General features: G+C 39.2%; 1 protein-coding gene across 6 annotated transcripts in view; it reads left to right on the top strand.

Moving 5' to 3' along the window:
* The window catches only part of map7d2b (MAP7 domain containing 2b), a 43767-nt gene extending 30450 nt beyond the window's left edge, over positions 1 to 13317 (top strand). For 2 of the 6 annotated variants that reach the window (XM_055007141.1, XM_055007144.1), the window contains 10 exons: positions 246 to 364; positions 2701 to 2774; positions 2856 to 3058; positions 3741 to 3879; positions 4048 to 4228; positions 4314 to 4418; positions 4643 to 4706; positions 6574 to 6718; positions 7771 to 8066; positions 9454 to 13317. In XM_055007141.1, coding sequence (XP_054863116.1) covers positions 246 to 364; positions 2701 to 2774; positions 2856 to 3058; positions 3741 to 3879; positions 4048 to 4228; positions 4314 to 4418; positions 4643 to 4706; positions 6574 to 6718; positions 7771 to 8062 — 1322 coding nt within the window. In that variant the 3' untranslated portion in view covers positions 8063 to 8066; positions 9454 to 13317. Of the gene's footprint in view, positions 1 to 245; positions 365 to 2700; positions 2775 to 2855; positions 3059 to 3740; positions 3880 to 4047; positions 4229 to 4313; positions 4419 to 4642; positions 4707 to 6573; positions 6719 to 6804; positions 7110 to 7770; positions 8067 to 9453 lie in introns of those variants that run through there. The other 4 variants (XM_055007143.1, XM_055007145.1, XM_055007142.1 and 1 more) reach the window with 3 other exon arrangements.
* The last annotated feature ends 228 nt before the right edge of the window (positions 13318 to 13545 follow it).

Below are 13545 nucleotides of genomic sequence, written 5' to 3'. Positions count from 1 at the left end.
TATTACTGGTGTTTTAAGATGCGCAGGTACAGATAAAGGTGTTAATTTCTCTTTGGATTAAGGATTAGAGTTAATAGAAAATGTGCAAATTGTCTCTTATTTGTTGTGAATTACTGAAGATTGTTTTCCTAACTGATAAGAGTTTCTGGCGTTTCGTGGTCTGTGCCGTTTGTCGTCGTGTTGTGTGCATTTTTCTGCGTTTTTTTCTTCCGTTCTTCTCCTTTTTTCGTGTCGTCACCCATCAGTGTCTTTTGTGTCCCAACGAATAGCTTCCCCCAGCAACCACAGACCGTACAGAAGTTCCTCCAACCGCAGGAGCATCGCTGGGTTCCCCGAAGAGATGTCCAGGGCCAGAACGCCCACGGTCAGGCCTCTGAAACGCACAAAACACATGCACGTACAACACCAGACAAATCGTAACAAGTGAGGTGTTCAAGGCTTAAAGGACACATTAGCAAGTGTCGACTGTGTGTTAATCTCATAAATATGTAAATACAGACACACTAAACACACGCCTGCAGCTGTAAACTGACATTTCAAAGGTCCTTTCTGTAAATTAATTCAAATACCTCCGTTGAATATCTGTAAACTGAGGGGAGAATGAATGTTGTTATTTCTTCAAAACAAGGCGACGTTTTCAGAAGCTTTAGATTTATTTATAAGCAGCCGTTGTTGCTCCTGTCAGACAATTGTCACGCTGACTTTTTGCCATCAACAATGCAGCAACAACAACTCCCTCCTCAAGTTTTATGCCTTAAATTAGAGGATTATTTAGTTGTTACATGAGAATTAATAAAGTAAAACCAGAGGAATTAAAGTGTCACAGCTGAAGCTCATGGTTGAATTATTCGCTTTATTAGTTCATAATTTAATAATCTGGTTAAAAATTAAGCTTGTTTTTTGACTTTTCTCTCTAAGGAAGCATTTTACAAAGCCGTGATGATCCCAAAACATAATGATTTTATATATTTAAACCCAAAATTAAAGTCAGTTGGAATTTAAATTCCCATTTCAAAAAAATACCTGGATGTTGGTGGATAGGTAGGTAGATGATAGATAGATAGATAGATAGATAGATAGATAGATAGATAGATAGATAGATAGATAGATAGATAGATAGATAGATAGATAGATAGATAGATAGATAGATGATAGGTAGGTAGATGATAGATAGATAGATAGATAGATAGATAGATAGATAGATAGATAGATAGATAGATAGATAGATAGATAGATAGATGGATAGGTAGGTAGATGATAGATAGATGGATAGGTAGGTAGATGATAGATAGATAGATAGATAGATAGATAGATGGATAGGTAGGTAGATGATAGATAGATGGATAGGTAGGTAGATGATAGATAGATAGATAGATGGATAGGTAGATAGATAGATAGATGGATAGGTAGATAGATAGATAGATAGATGGATAGGTAGATAGATAGATGGATAGGTAGGTAGATGATAGATAGATGGATAGGTAGGTAGATGATAGATAGATAGATAGATGGATAGGTAGGTAGATGATAGATAGATGGATAGGTAGGTAGATGATAGATAGATAGATAGATGGATAGGTAGGTAGATGATAGATAGATGGATAGGTAGGTAGATGATAGATAGATGGATAGGTAGGTAGATGATAGATAGATAGATGATAGATGGATAGGTAGGTAGATGATAGATAGATGGATAGGTAGGTAGATGATAGACAGGTAGGTAGATGATAGATAGATGATAGATGGATAGGTAGGTAGATGATAGATAGATGGATAGGTAGGTAGATGATAGACAGGTAGGTAGATGATAGATGGATAGGTAGGTAGATGATAGATAGGTAGGTAGATGATAGATGGATGGATGGGTAAATAGACAAAAACTCCTATTTGTCCAGTGGCGCCGCATATTGAGGACATAGAATATGACAAAGTAAAACACCAGGAAGGACCAAGAAAGTAGGGAGATCACAGAAGTGGCATGAACAGCAATGAGGAAGAAGAATTATGAGGAAGAAGGAGAGGAGGTAGAGGAGGATACACCTGGTCGAGACATGGGAACCAATCGGAGGGCAGAAATGTGGGATGGTCGCTAACAATGACCAGTCCAATCTGCTTTATCCAGCTTCAGATATTGTCATGTTAGACCATCATTAAACTTATTTCTATCATAAACTGTCAACGTTTTTTCATTTACTCAGTAAAAATGTTATTTCTGGGACACAAAAACAACATTTGCATGATGATTAAAATTATGGATTGAGTAGAAGTTTAATTGCTGGTTCCTCAGCTGACTTAGAGAAACAAATGAACGCGTCTACTTCCACAACATTTAGAACGGATGTTTTAAGATACGCAAGTACATGTAAAACAAACAAGTTGTTAATTTCTCTTTTAAGTAAAGATTAGCCCTCACAGAAGAGGTGTATTTTATTTGCTGTAAATATCTGAGGGTTGTATTATGTCCAGTATCTTTATAACCTAATGAAAAAGTAACTTTGCTCTGAGAATGAAGCATAATAAAAGAGGCGGTCGAACCTTTGCAGTGGCATAAACTGATCTCTAAACACCCCACTGACTTCATCTCTTGTTGTGTTGTGTGTTTTATCCTTATTATCTTACTGCTTTTATGTGTCTTGTTGTGTATCATGTGTGTTATGTAGAATAAAATCTGACATTTGTAAAATATCTCTTTCATTTCAGGGGGAGTCTCCCAGCACACCGGTCCGCAGTTCTTCCTTCAGGGCCAACAGCAAGGGCCCGGCCACACCGAAACGGTACGCAAACACACGCACAAACACACACCTTTTACCTATTTTACCGTCCAGGTGACTTGACACGGTGCTGCCGGTTCTCAGGGTGAGGTCGAACAGGAGTCGGGCCCAGTCTCCCTGCTCGCCGGGTCAGTACCCTCCATCCCCGCTCCGGCAGAGAGCCACCACCCCCGACGACAGGGGCCACGCCGACGTCAAAGCTCACGGCACCCTGGAGAGGAAAACCACCAAATCTGAGACCTCCGAGAAGAAGATCCCCAAATCCACCAGCAGAGAACTGAACGCAGGTAAAGATGATGCAGTGATTCAAGTAGTTAGTAGGTAGGTAGATGGATGGATGGATAGGTAGGTAGGTAGTTAGGTAGGTAGATACATGGATATATAGGTAGATGGATGATTAGATGGGTGGGTAGGTAGGTGTATTTGTTGTTGTCATTTTTATTTGTATGGTACTGGGATTAGGAGAGCGGCGTTTTGTTTTCTATGCATGCAAATACACAAGAAATTACATAAAGCAAATCTTAAATCTTTAATTACTTGCTGTATAAATTTTACATGATCGGTTCAGACTGAATCTGGCCTTTTAGTTTATCAGATAATACTCTGATTCTAATTATTTCTTACTTGTGCTGCCTTTTTGCATCCTATATATTTAATAGTTTTAAGCTTCCAAATTAAAAGTATTGACCAAGGGATGCATTTTATTCTGCTCTGTAGCGAAAAACAGAAAAGCAATGATGGTGAAAAAGTGTATAAATAGAAAGAGATTGAGGAGAGTGAAGTAGAAGAAATAGAAGAGACAGTTATTGTTTCATCCTTTCCTCTCTTTGTCTGGATAACATCTATAAACATGTCTGTCTATAGTCGATTCTGGCTTTTTATTTTACTGCCAAAATCTAGTCGTCCAACGTTACTTCACCACCTCCTCACTGGACCATGTCTGTCCCTCTGAACCTCCTCCATCCTCAGAGTCTCCAGGAACGCCCACCGGCCGGAGCGTCGGCGGGACGATGGACGCCGAGGAGGCGTCCAGACTGCTGGCAGAGAGACGCCGTCTGGCCCGAATACAGAAGGAGCAGGAGGAGAGGCAACGGCAGGAGGAGGAGAGGCCAGTGTTCTTCTGTTTACATTCACAGTAGTTTGAAATACGAAAAATAATCACAGACGCAAGAGACACAGCTAAAGATAAAGTTATGAAAAATTGGACACAAAATGACCTAAATAAGACTCTGAATAATTAAAATAAGACGTCTAAAACTGTGTGTTTTCCTTCCAGGCTGAGGGCTGAGGAGGAGCAGAGGAGGCTGCAGGAGGCGAGAGAGCGACAGGAGAGGGCAGCTCGACAGGCCGAGGAGGAGAGAGTGAGACGGGAGGAGGAGAGGAGGACCAAGGAGGAGGAGGAGAGACGGCAGAAGGAGCAGAGGTGGAAGGACATGCAGGATCAGCTGGACAGAGAGGTCAGAAATTACTTATCTGGGAGATTTCACCCTCGTTTATTTAGCTGAAGTTGACAAGAGTGATGAGAAAGTTGGTGTTTTTCAGAGGGAGGAGGCCTTCCTGCGAGCCCAGAAGGAGGCCGAGAGGAAGAGGCAGGAGAGGGAGCTGCTGCACATCCAGGAGGAGCAGGAGAGGCAGCAGAGGAAGAAGGTAGCAAACACCTGCACAAACATCTGCTTCATGAATTAAACATCGCCTTCGTTCCACATTACAACACAAGACAGAGAGCTAACGAATAAAAACAAAACCTCAGATCCATTTAGAAGAATTTGATTGTATCAGTAGATGTTTTTTTCCCACTTGTCATGAAAAGAATTTGAGAAATGAACTCTTCCATGACAGCCTTTTAATTAGTGTTTAATCTGTTTTATCAGAGAATTGAGGAGATCATGAAGAGAACAAGGAAGAGTGAAGTGGAGCCTCCATCTGCTGCCTCAGGTAAACGTTAAATCACCCTCCCTGATGACTTCATTTCTGCCGTCCTTTAACTCCTTTACTTTTTTTCACCGCCTTTTTTGGTTTACTTACCTCATGTTTTTTGTTTTTTTTTCTTTTTGTTACAAAGCTTATTTTCCCTCCAGTGTAATAAAATCACTGGCTGTCAGCTGCAGTGTGACTCAGCAGTGTCAGACTGATGGAGGAACAGCGCCCCCTCATGGTAAAGTCGCAGTAACATCAAGGTTACTGCAGCGTTCGTTGAACTCTCTGACCTGGACTGCTGTTTTATCAGCACAGGTGGCCTCATGGGAAATGAACCAGACTAATCCCTGCACTCCGTTACAAAAACTACTAATTAAATTGATTAGAAAGAAAGATTTTCTTTCCCCCGTTGTCAAGAAGCCCTCACTCCAGCTGCTGTTTTGGGTTTATGGTTTTACTCTCTTCTGTTTAACGTTTCATAACTTTTATGGAGCCTTTTTTAATGAGTCAGTCAAACTGTATTTCAGACTCAGGGTCCAGATAAAATAAACACAAGAAAATACACAGAATAAATAACAGACACAAAAACAAAACATGTCTCCAGGATGTTGTCATTTTGAGAGTAATTAAGCTACGAACTGAATTTGTAACATTCTACCTGCACTGCACTATCTAGGTGTCTTTAAATTTGATTCTTGTGGCATTATTTTACGCTGCTTGGTGTCTGTAAGGTCGCTTTTCTGCAGTTTTATCACCACAAGTGTGCGTACCAGAATGATGTACAATATGAAATTCCTTCCCCTCTTTTTGGATCAGTTTTAGCCATTTGAAACATTTATAAACATATTTTGACAAGATTTATGTTATTTTAGACAAATTTTGAGTCATTTTGAGAACATTGTAGTCATTAAGGACACAATTTGACTTGATTTTGGACACATTTGACTCATTTTAGACTTTTTTTCATTGCATTTTGGATCAATTTTGGATAAACTTAAGTCACTTTGGATGGATTTCGTCTCATTTCGGACACAACTGAGACAAATTTTAGTAATTTTAGATACATTTTAGTGATTCTGGAGTATTTTTGGGTCATTGTTGACAAGATCTATGTCATTGTGGACACATTTTGAGTCTAGTTTTGTGTATTTGTAATGATTTTTGCAGTTAGAAGCAAAACAGTGCACACAAGGACATGTTATTTTTGCACCTTCTTTCTTCTATTTGCACATTTTGGGTCATTCTGGACGATTTTTTTATTAATTTGGGACAGATTTCACCTCGTTTTGGACACATTTTGGACAAATTTTAGTAATTTTGGACTAGTTGGGGTCACATTTTGATGAGATTTGGATCATTTTGGGGCATTTTTTAGTAGTTTTGTTTACTTGCAACGATGTGCACAGCTGGGAGAAGAACAGTGCAGACAAGGATCCGTCAGACCAGGCCACCTCCTTCCATTGCTCCGTGGTCTTTCGGCGGTGCACAGGGGTCAGCATGGACATCCACTGTTCCTTCTTTGGACCGCTTTTGATAGATCCTGACCACTGCAGACCAGAAACACCCCAGAAGAGCTGCAGTTCTGGAGATGCTCTGACCCAGTCGTCTTGTTGAACTTAATTCTTTATGTTTGCCCATTATTCCTGCTTCTACCATCAACTTTGAGGACAAAACGTTCACTTGATGCCGAGTAAATCCACCCCTCTAACAGGACCATGATGAAGAGATGATCAGTGTTATTCACTTCACCTGTCAGTGGTCAGAATGTTATGCCTGATCGATGTATTTAAGGAGAATTTTATTAGTATTAGAGGTGTTTAAATGCTTGGTATGGATCATCTTCCTCTGTAAATTCTATCTTTCATGATCTCTGCTGTGTTTTCAGCGTCCGAGGGTCGAGCCGAAGCCGCCGTTGCCTCCGAGGACGACGTTCCGACTCCGGCTGAAGCTCCCGCTATCACGCTGGGGCCCCTGGAGAGTAAGAGCTGCATGGACGAGCTGTCTGACGGAGTCCAGTCCATGGACGTCAGGTAGGTCACCGAGAACGTTCTTCTCCACTCTGTGACGTCAAACTCCCCAGTCAAGTTCATCTGTTTATTGCTGTCTTTTCCTACAGTCTTGCATCTCATTGTCCTCCCATGTTAACACTTTCCACCTCAAATCAATGACAAAAGATTCGGCATTAATCATCAGGAAACACTGTCAGACTTAATTTGAATGTTTAATTTAATTTTTTTTTAATTAACTGATTAAATTGTAGAATATTTTCTGGATTTCTTGATTAATTGCTTGGTCTAAAAATGTCTAAAAATAGTGAAAATGCTCCTGAAATCCAATCTGTTGTCTTCAAATGGCTTTTTTGCGTCTAATCAATGGTTTTCAACACTAAGGACTAGTTGTAATTAAACAAATTAATTCATGTTATGTTGTGTGGACTAGTAATTCATGAGGTTTTTTTTTGCAACCTTTATCTTCCCATCAACTCTCAGACATTAATCTGTGACGCACACCTGCTAAATCTGAAGTTTTATTGCAGCTATAGGGGGTTTATTATGTTTTACAAACAGTAATAGGTAATTTAATGATTAATTAGCTGAAGATTCTGGGACTTTAAACTAAAAAACGTCACTGAACTTACATGATATTTGACAGTTTGACTTCTACATAAAACAACAGAAATAATACATTTCTAATTTAAAGTGACAAACTTTAAATTATTATACTTTGTTTAAACCGACAATTTAAGATATTTTTAACTGCATATTTGCAACTTCTGTTAAATAAAATGCGAACAACAACATAAAAAGGAGAATTAACCTTTGATTGAACCTTTAATTAAGCACCAATTAGTGTAAAGTTGAAATTTATTTGGTGTTATTCCTCAGATTAGCAGCTGATTGCCTTTTTTTTTGGTTTCATAATTGATTAATCATCTTTCATCATTTCAGCTCGACTTCAACGCTCCATTTCTCCAGACATATTTTTGCATCTCGTTTGTCCAAACAACCAACAAACAACCGGCTGATTTTAAAAAACGCTAATGAGTCAAATATTGTGTCTCCGTCATCGTTGTTCCTTTAAGTTCTCCATCTGTGTCCATCAGTCCGGTGTCCAGGGACGAGCAGGCGAGCGCTCAGGAGTTCTCGCCGGTCACCGAGGGAACCGACGGCTGCCCCCTGGAGCACCTGATGGACCTGGACGCCCTCGGGAGAGGACAGCGGTCGGGAGCGGAGACGCCCCCTTACCCCAAGCTGCAGGCCGGCAGCGGGGTGGGAGACCTCAACAAGAACCTGCTGATCCAAGCATACAACGCCGCCTCCGAGTCGTCCCAGCTCATCCACAGCGTCGGGCCGAGCAAGCTGGACGTCCAGTAGCCAGGTGGGGACACTTTCACCAGAACTAAATCGGTCTTCAACCCTCTTGTCATCCTGCGGGTCAAAAATGACCCTTTTTAAAGTTTGAAAATGTGAGGGAAAAAAAAATATTTTCACAGTGAAACTTCTCATGTCCACATTTTCAACCTTTTTAAGAAATTTTTGAACATTTTGTGATGGAAAAAAGAAATGTTGAAAATGTTTCTTAAGTACATTCACAACAAAATCAAAATCCAAACTTTTAATTGAAACTTTTAAGGAGTTATTGGAGTTTTCTTCCTGAAGGTTTTGCAAATTTTCAGAAATTTGGTGAATTTTTTTGCTGAATTTTGGGATTTTTTTTCAGAGAAGGAAACAATATTTTTTTGGGTGCCCATAAGTGAAAACAACAGGAGGGTTAAAGTTTGAAAATGTGAAAAAAAAAAAACTACTTCTGATGTCCATATTTTCAACACTTTGGGGAAATTTTTCAACTTTTTTTGGGTGGAAAAAAGAAGTGTTAAAAATGTTTCTTAAGAACATTCACATAAAAATCAACCAAAATCCAGCGAAATTCGCTGGATTTTGGCTGATTTTTATGTGAATGTTCTTAAAGAAAATATCAGAAGTTTTACTGATATATATGGAATCACTTTACACATTTTTAGGATTTCTTTGGAGGATTTTTACTTCCAAAAAATGGTCATGATGATGACTTTAGTGTCTAAAGATCTTATAGTGACATCCCAGATGACCCCCAGCTAATTAAAGTGCAGGAAAACAGAGCAGAGGCTAGATATTTTTCTACAATAACATGACAGCTTCTGCGGATTTTAAATTAAAATGTGACAGACTAAGCCAGCATTTATGTCTTTTTGAGTTAAATTAATCCCAAGTTATCGATTCAGACAAAATTGCCTCATAGTTCTTAATCAAAAGTTCTAAAAACTCAAATTTAAACATTGTGTTAAGTCATCTTTTTTAGGAGTCATGTATTTTCCATAAAAGCATGTCATGTAAGTCATGATTTGTTTTTAGATATTTTGACCTAATTTTTTATTTTTACACTTCTATGGGTGTTGCCAAGCTAGCCCCATTTAACAATAAGAAATGTGCATCCTAACTGCAGTTCATGATAAGTTGTTCTACACCTTTTTTTCTCATAAAACATAGAAAATCGTGCATTAACTTTTCAAACAATCCGTTACGAGAAAAATTTTAAAAAATGTAATAAAAAAAAAAAAAACAACCAGCAGGTCGATCTTTAAGTAAAATGGTTGAAACCAGATTATTATTACCCTAAATATCTACTTAAAACATTCAAAGTGAAAGTAAATATTACACAAAACACCTCATTGTGTACAGATTCCATTTGCTCAGTTTCTCTTTTTGTCCTTCTGTCTTCCTTTCAGGACCTTTTTCAGGAGCTGGCAGGTAAAAAAAAAAAAAAAAAAAAACCAGGAGCCAGGAGAAACACCACGAGAACATCGCCTCCATCTGCAACAACAACTATCATCACGTCCACGAGGAACGACCGCCGAACACCTGATTTCTCATCTGTATTATCAAACCACACACACACATAACTGTTAACGCTTTCGGCCACACTTTCAGGCAGTGCAGACGGGCAATTTGGACAAAATCGTACGAATAATGACATGATCATGTTACACAGGAGAGGGATAAACTTTCTTGCATGTGAAAGAATTTGTCTAATAGGACGACTACCAGGAACACTGGTGATGTGAGCTCATTGATGTGTGCATTGCTTTTTTTTTTAATATTATAATCTCTCCTCTGAACGCTCTTCGTCTGGAGCAGTTTTCTTGGACGCTTCCTCCAAAGGATTCACCATGCTGTCCATGTTTTCATCTCTCTTCTTCAGCCCTTAAAACCAGTTGTTGATCATTGATGCATCAAATAATCGGGGTTGCGTGAGCTTGTTTTACTTGAATGTAACGGACGTTTATTTATATGTAAAAGTCCTCGAAAGCTGACTTTGTTCACGCCATAAAAACTGGGTAGTAGTTAAAAAATGTGCATTTTAAGACACAAAAGATAAAAAAATCCCATCCATCGAGCCAGTATTTCCCAGCTGCACTGCCTCAAAGCGTCACTCCAGCATCATCGGCTTCTGTCTCTCGCCCCTGCTTCTGAAAAACTCTGTAAATAGATGCGACCGGGCGGTGGAGTGGCGTCACCGTGGGCAACAAGGAGCAGCTCTGTAGCAGCAAATCCGAACGAGAGCCGCCGCCCAGCCCCGACTGTCGCGTGAACCCTGCGTAGCATCTTGGGTGAGCTAGTCGAGCCGTGTAATGGTTGTAGCCGTGTACTCCAGCAGTCCTGTCAGTGATGGTTCCTGTGTGTTTATCCCACCGCCGGTTTTAAACCCGGTCTGCTGTAGATTTCCTGTCATCCAGACGCCGGAGAGCATCGAGGGTGATATTATAAGCCTGCTGTCGACCCGTAGCCTTTAGCTTTGGTTCCTCTGCTGCTCATCGCTCCATCGATGGACGTTTTGGGGATTTGCAGCAGGATATTAACCCTCGTGTTGTCCTGCGGGTCAAAACTGATCCGGTTTAAAGTTTGAAAATGTGGGAAAAAATTATTTCACAGTGAAACTTCTGATGTCCACATTTTCGACAGTTTTGGGGAAATCTTTGAACATTTTTTGGTGGAAAAAAAAATGTTAAAAATGTTTCCTAAGAACGTTCACAAAAAAATCAACCAAAATCCAGCAGATTTCGTTGGATTTTGGTTGATTTTTATGTGAATGTCCAAGATGATTCAAAAATGATGTGTCCAAATTTATCCAGAATTACAGAAAATTTTCCAGAAATGATATAAAATGACGAAAATTTGTTCAGAATGACATGAGCATATTCTAAAATGACTGGAAAATGATCCAAAATCAGTCAGAATTTCTCTCAAATGATTAAAAATTATCCAGAATGACTGAAAAATTGCAGAATCACGCTAAATTTGTCCAAGATGCTTCAAAAATGATCCGGAATGATTCAAAATGTGTCCAAAATGAATTGAAAATGATCCAGAATTGCAGAAAATTTGTCCAGAAATGGTCTCAAATGACAAAAATATGTTCAGAATGACATGAAAATAATGTAAAATGACTGGAAAATGATCCAAAATCAGTCAGAATTCTCTCAAATTATCAAAAATGACTGAAAACTTGCAGAATGAAAGTTTTATTTAAAAAAAAAAAAAAAAAATCCCCCAAATTTGGCAAGAAAAAGAAACCTTTAAGGCATTATTGGAATGTTCTTCCTGAAGGTTTTGCAAATTTTCAGAAATTTGGGGAATTTTTTTGCAGAATTTGGGGATTTTTTTCAGGTAAAGAAACCGTATTTTTTGGTGCCCGTAAATGAGGACAACAGGAGGGTTAAAGTAACCTTTTGGGGGGTAAAAAGGTAAAAAAAATACCACAAAATGTCCTGTGTTTTTATCTGCAGGTCGGGGGGAAAATGTCGACACGGTGTGTTGTGTGTATTTGTCTGGCACTGACTGTAACCACGCAAGCTGCAGTTTATAAGTAGTTGTGTGTTTCACCGCTCCGCCTCGGCTCATTCTGTTTAAATATACCTCACCAGTTGGAAACAGACTGCGGCGTTTTAACAACTCATCACCTCCGAGGCCTTAAACCTCTGCAGTGTTTCCCTCCAGCAGCCGTCCTCCGTGCTTCACCCTCCAGCATGTGCACTTTCCTCTCCGTTTAAAGGGATGAGACGAATAAAAACGACAGATATTCTCCAGAATAGACAGAGCTGAGTGAGAAATGGCAATTTATGTTATCTACCCACCCTCCGTCCTGCTGCCAAAGACCCTCAGGGGCTTCAAAAACCGGATTCCAGAAATGCTGAGGTTGTAAATTTACACCCAAAAGAAACCCACAGACCCGCCACCAACAAAACTCTGCATAAAAATCTGATAATTTAAAGAAAATCACATCATATTCAACTACTAGGCCAATTAATGTAGTGGAGAATAGTAAATTCACGCCCCAACAAAACCCTACCCGCCTGCCACCAACCAAACTCTGCACATTTTTCTGGTAATTTCAGGTAAAATTGCATTTAATTATTCAACATCTGAGCAGATTTGATCTTTCTGCATTACTGCATATACTAACAGATGTTTTATTCCAGTGAAAAATACTGAAAACCACCAACTAAACTGTACATTTCTCTGATAATTTAAAGGAAATCACATTCTATTTAACTATTAGGTAAATTATGTCATGGAGAATATTAAATTACCTTTTAAAAGCCTTTAAAAACTCCATGATTTCATTTGTTTGACCATCCACCAACCAAACTCTGTACAAATTTTACATTATTTTCAATCACCTGGTGAAATAATGTAATTGAGAAAGCTAAATTCTTCTTGAAATCCCTTAATAACTGGACGACATTTCTGAGAATTTAAGGAAAACTATATTAACAAAGAGAAAAAAAAAGCTCAACTTCTACTGAGAGGAAACAAAAAAACTTCACACATTTGCGTCAGTATTATCGCAAAATGCTGTTTTTGTGCGACAGGAGTTCATCATAAATGCATAACAAAAGAAAACCACAGAAACCACAGATGACAACCGATTTATTTAGCTAAAAAATGTGTATATAATGCCCTTTATGCCATTACTAACCTTCCAAATTCCCAGAAATCTCACTGAATCTCCAGTTTGTTGAGTTGACAGGACACAGTGGTGGTTTGCGTGGTTAAATTCTCAAAAACTGGATCCAGGTTCTTGTTAGATGTTGCTGTTGCGTAGAAGAGGCTCCGCTGCTCTTCCTGAATGCCACGCCAAGGGAATAAAGCGACCCACAGCCAGTTATTTTCCATCATCTCGCTCCCCGTCAGCTCGTTAGCTCGTTAATCCTCCAGGTTCTGCTGAAGCTCCACCTTTAAGTGGGTCTCCTGGGGTCCCCCTTGTATATGAAAATAAAGGACATAGCGTTTATCCTAATATTACTCTGTGACACTGCAGCTTGGTGGAATATATCATTGTAGACGTGGTGCATGGGTAACTGCTGAAAAACGAAACAATAAAACTTCATCAAGCCATTTGTGTCAGTGAGCTGGGTAAATCTAACCAAGGCGAGGAACCGAGCAAAGATTCTAGAGTCCGTATGAGATGTTTTACTCTTTCACGACAAGTCTAGTGTAGGGCTTTAACGCAGCCACTTTTATTTATCATTATATCTCACTGTGTGTTGACTTTATGCTGCACTGAAATTAAAACTGATCTGCAAACGTCACACTGAATAATGATTTATTTTCCTGCCTTGAGCCCAGCAAGACTATATACAAGTCATGTGGAGTGTTTCTGAAACCTGGAGAAGAATTAATCTGAAATTTCCCTCTGGATTAATAAAGTATCCGTCCATCCATCCAATCAACCAACCAACCAACCAACCTGCTAAATAAAATGATATTATTGAAATTTGTTTGGGATTATGCACCACTGACATGACAGACTTGGGGTC

Source organism: Amphiprion ocellaris, chromosome 22 (assembly GCF_022539595.1).
Source record: "Amphiprion ocellaris isolate individual 3 ecotype Okinawa chromosome 22, ASM2253959v1, whole genome shotgun sequence".
Lineage (NCBI taxonomy): Eukaryota > Metazoa > Chordata > Actinopteri > Pomacentridae > Amphiprion > Amphiprion ocellaris.
The sequence above is the reverse complement of the archived record's forward strand: the minus strand, read 5'-3'. Positions and strand labels throughout refer to the sequence as shown.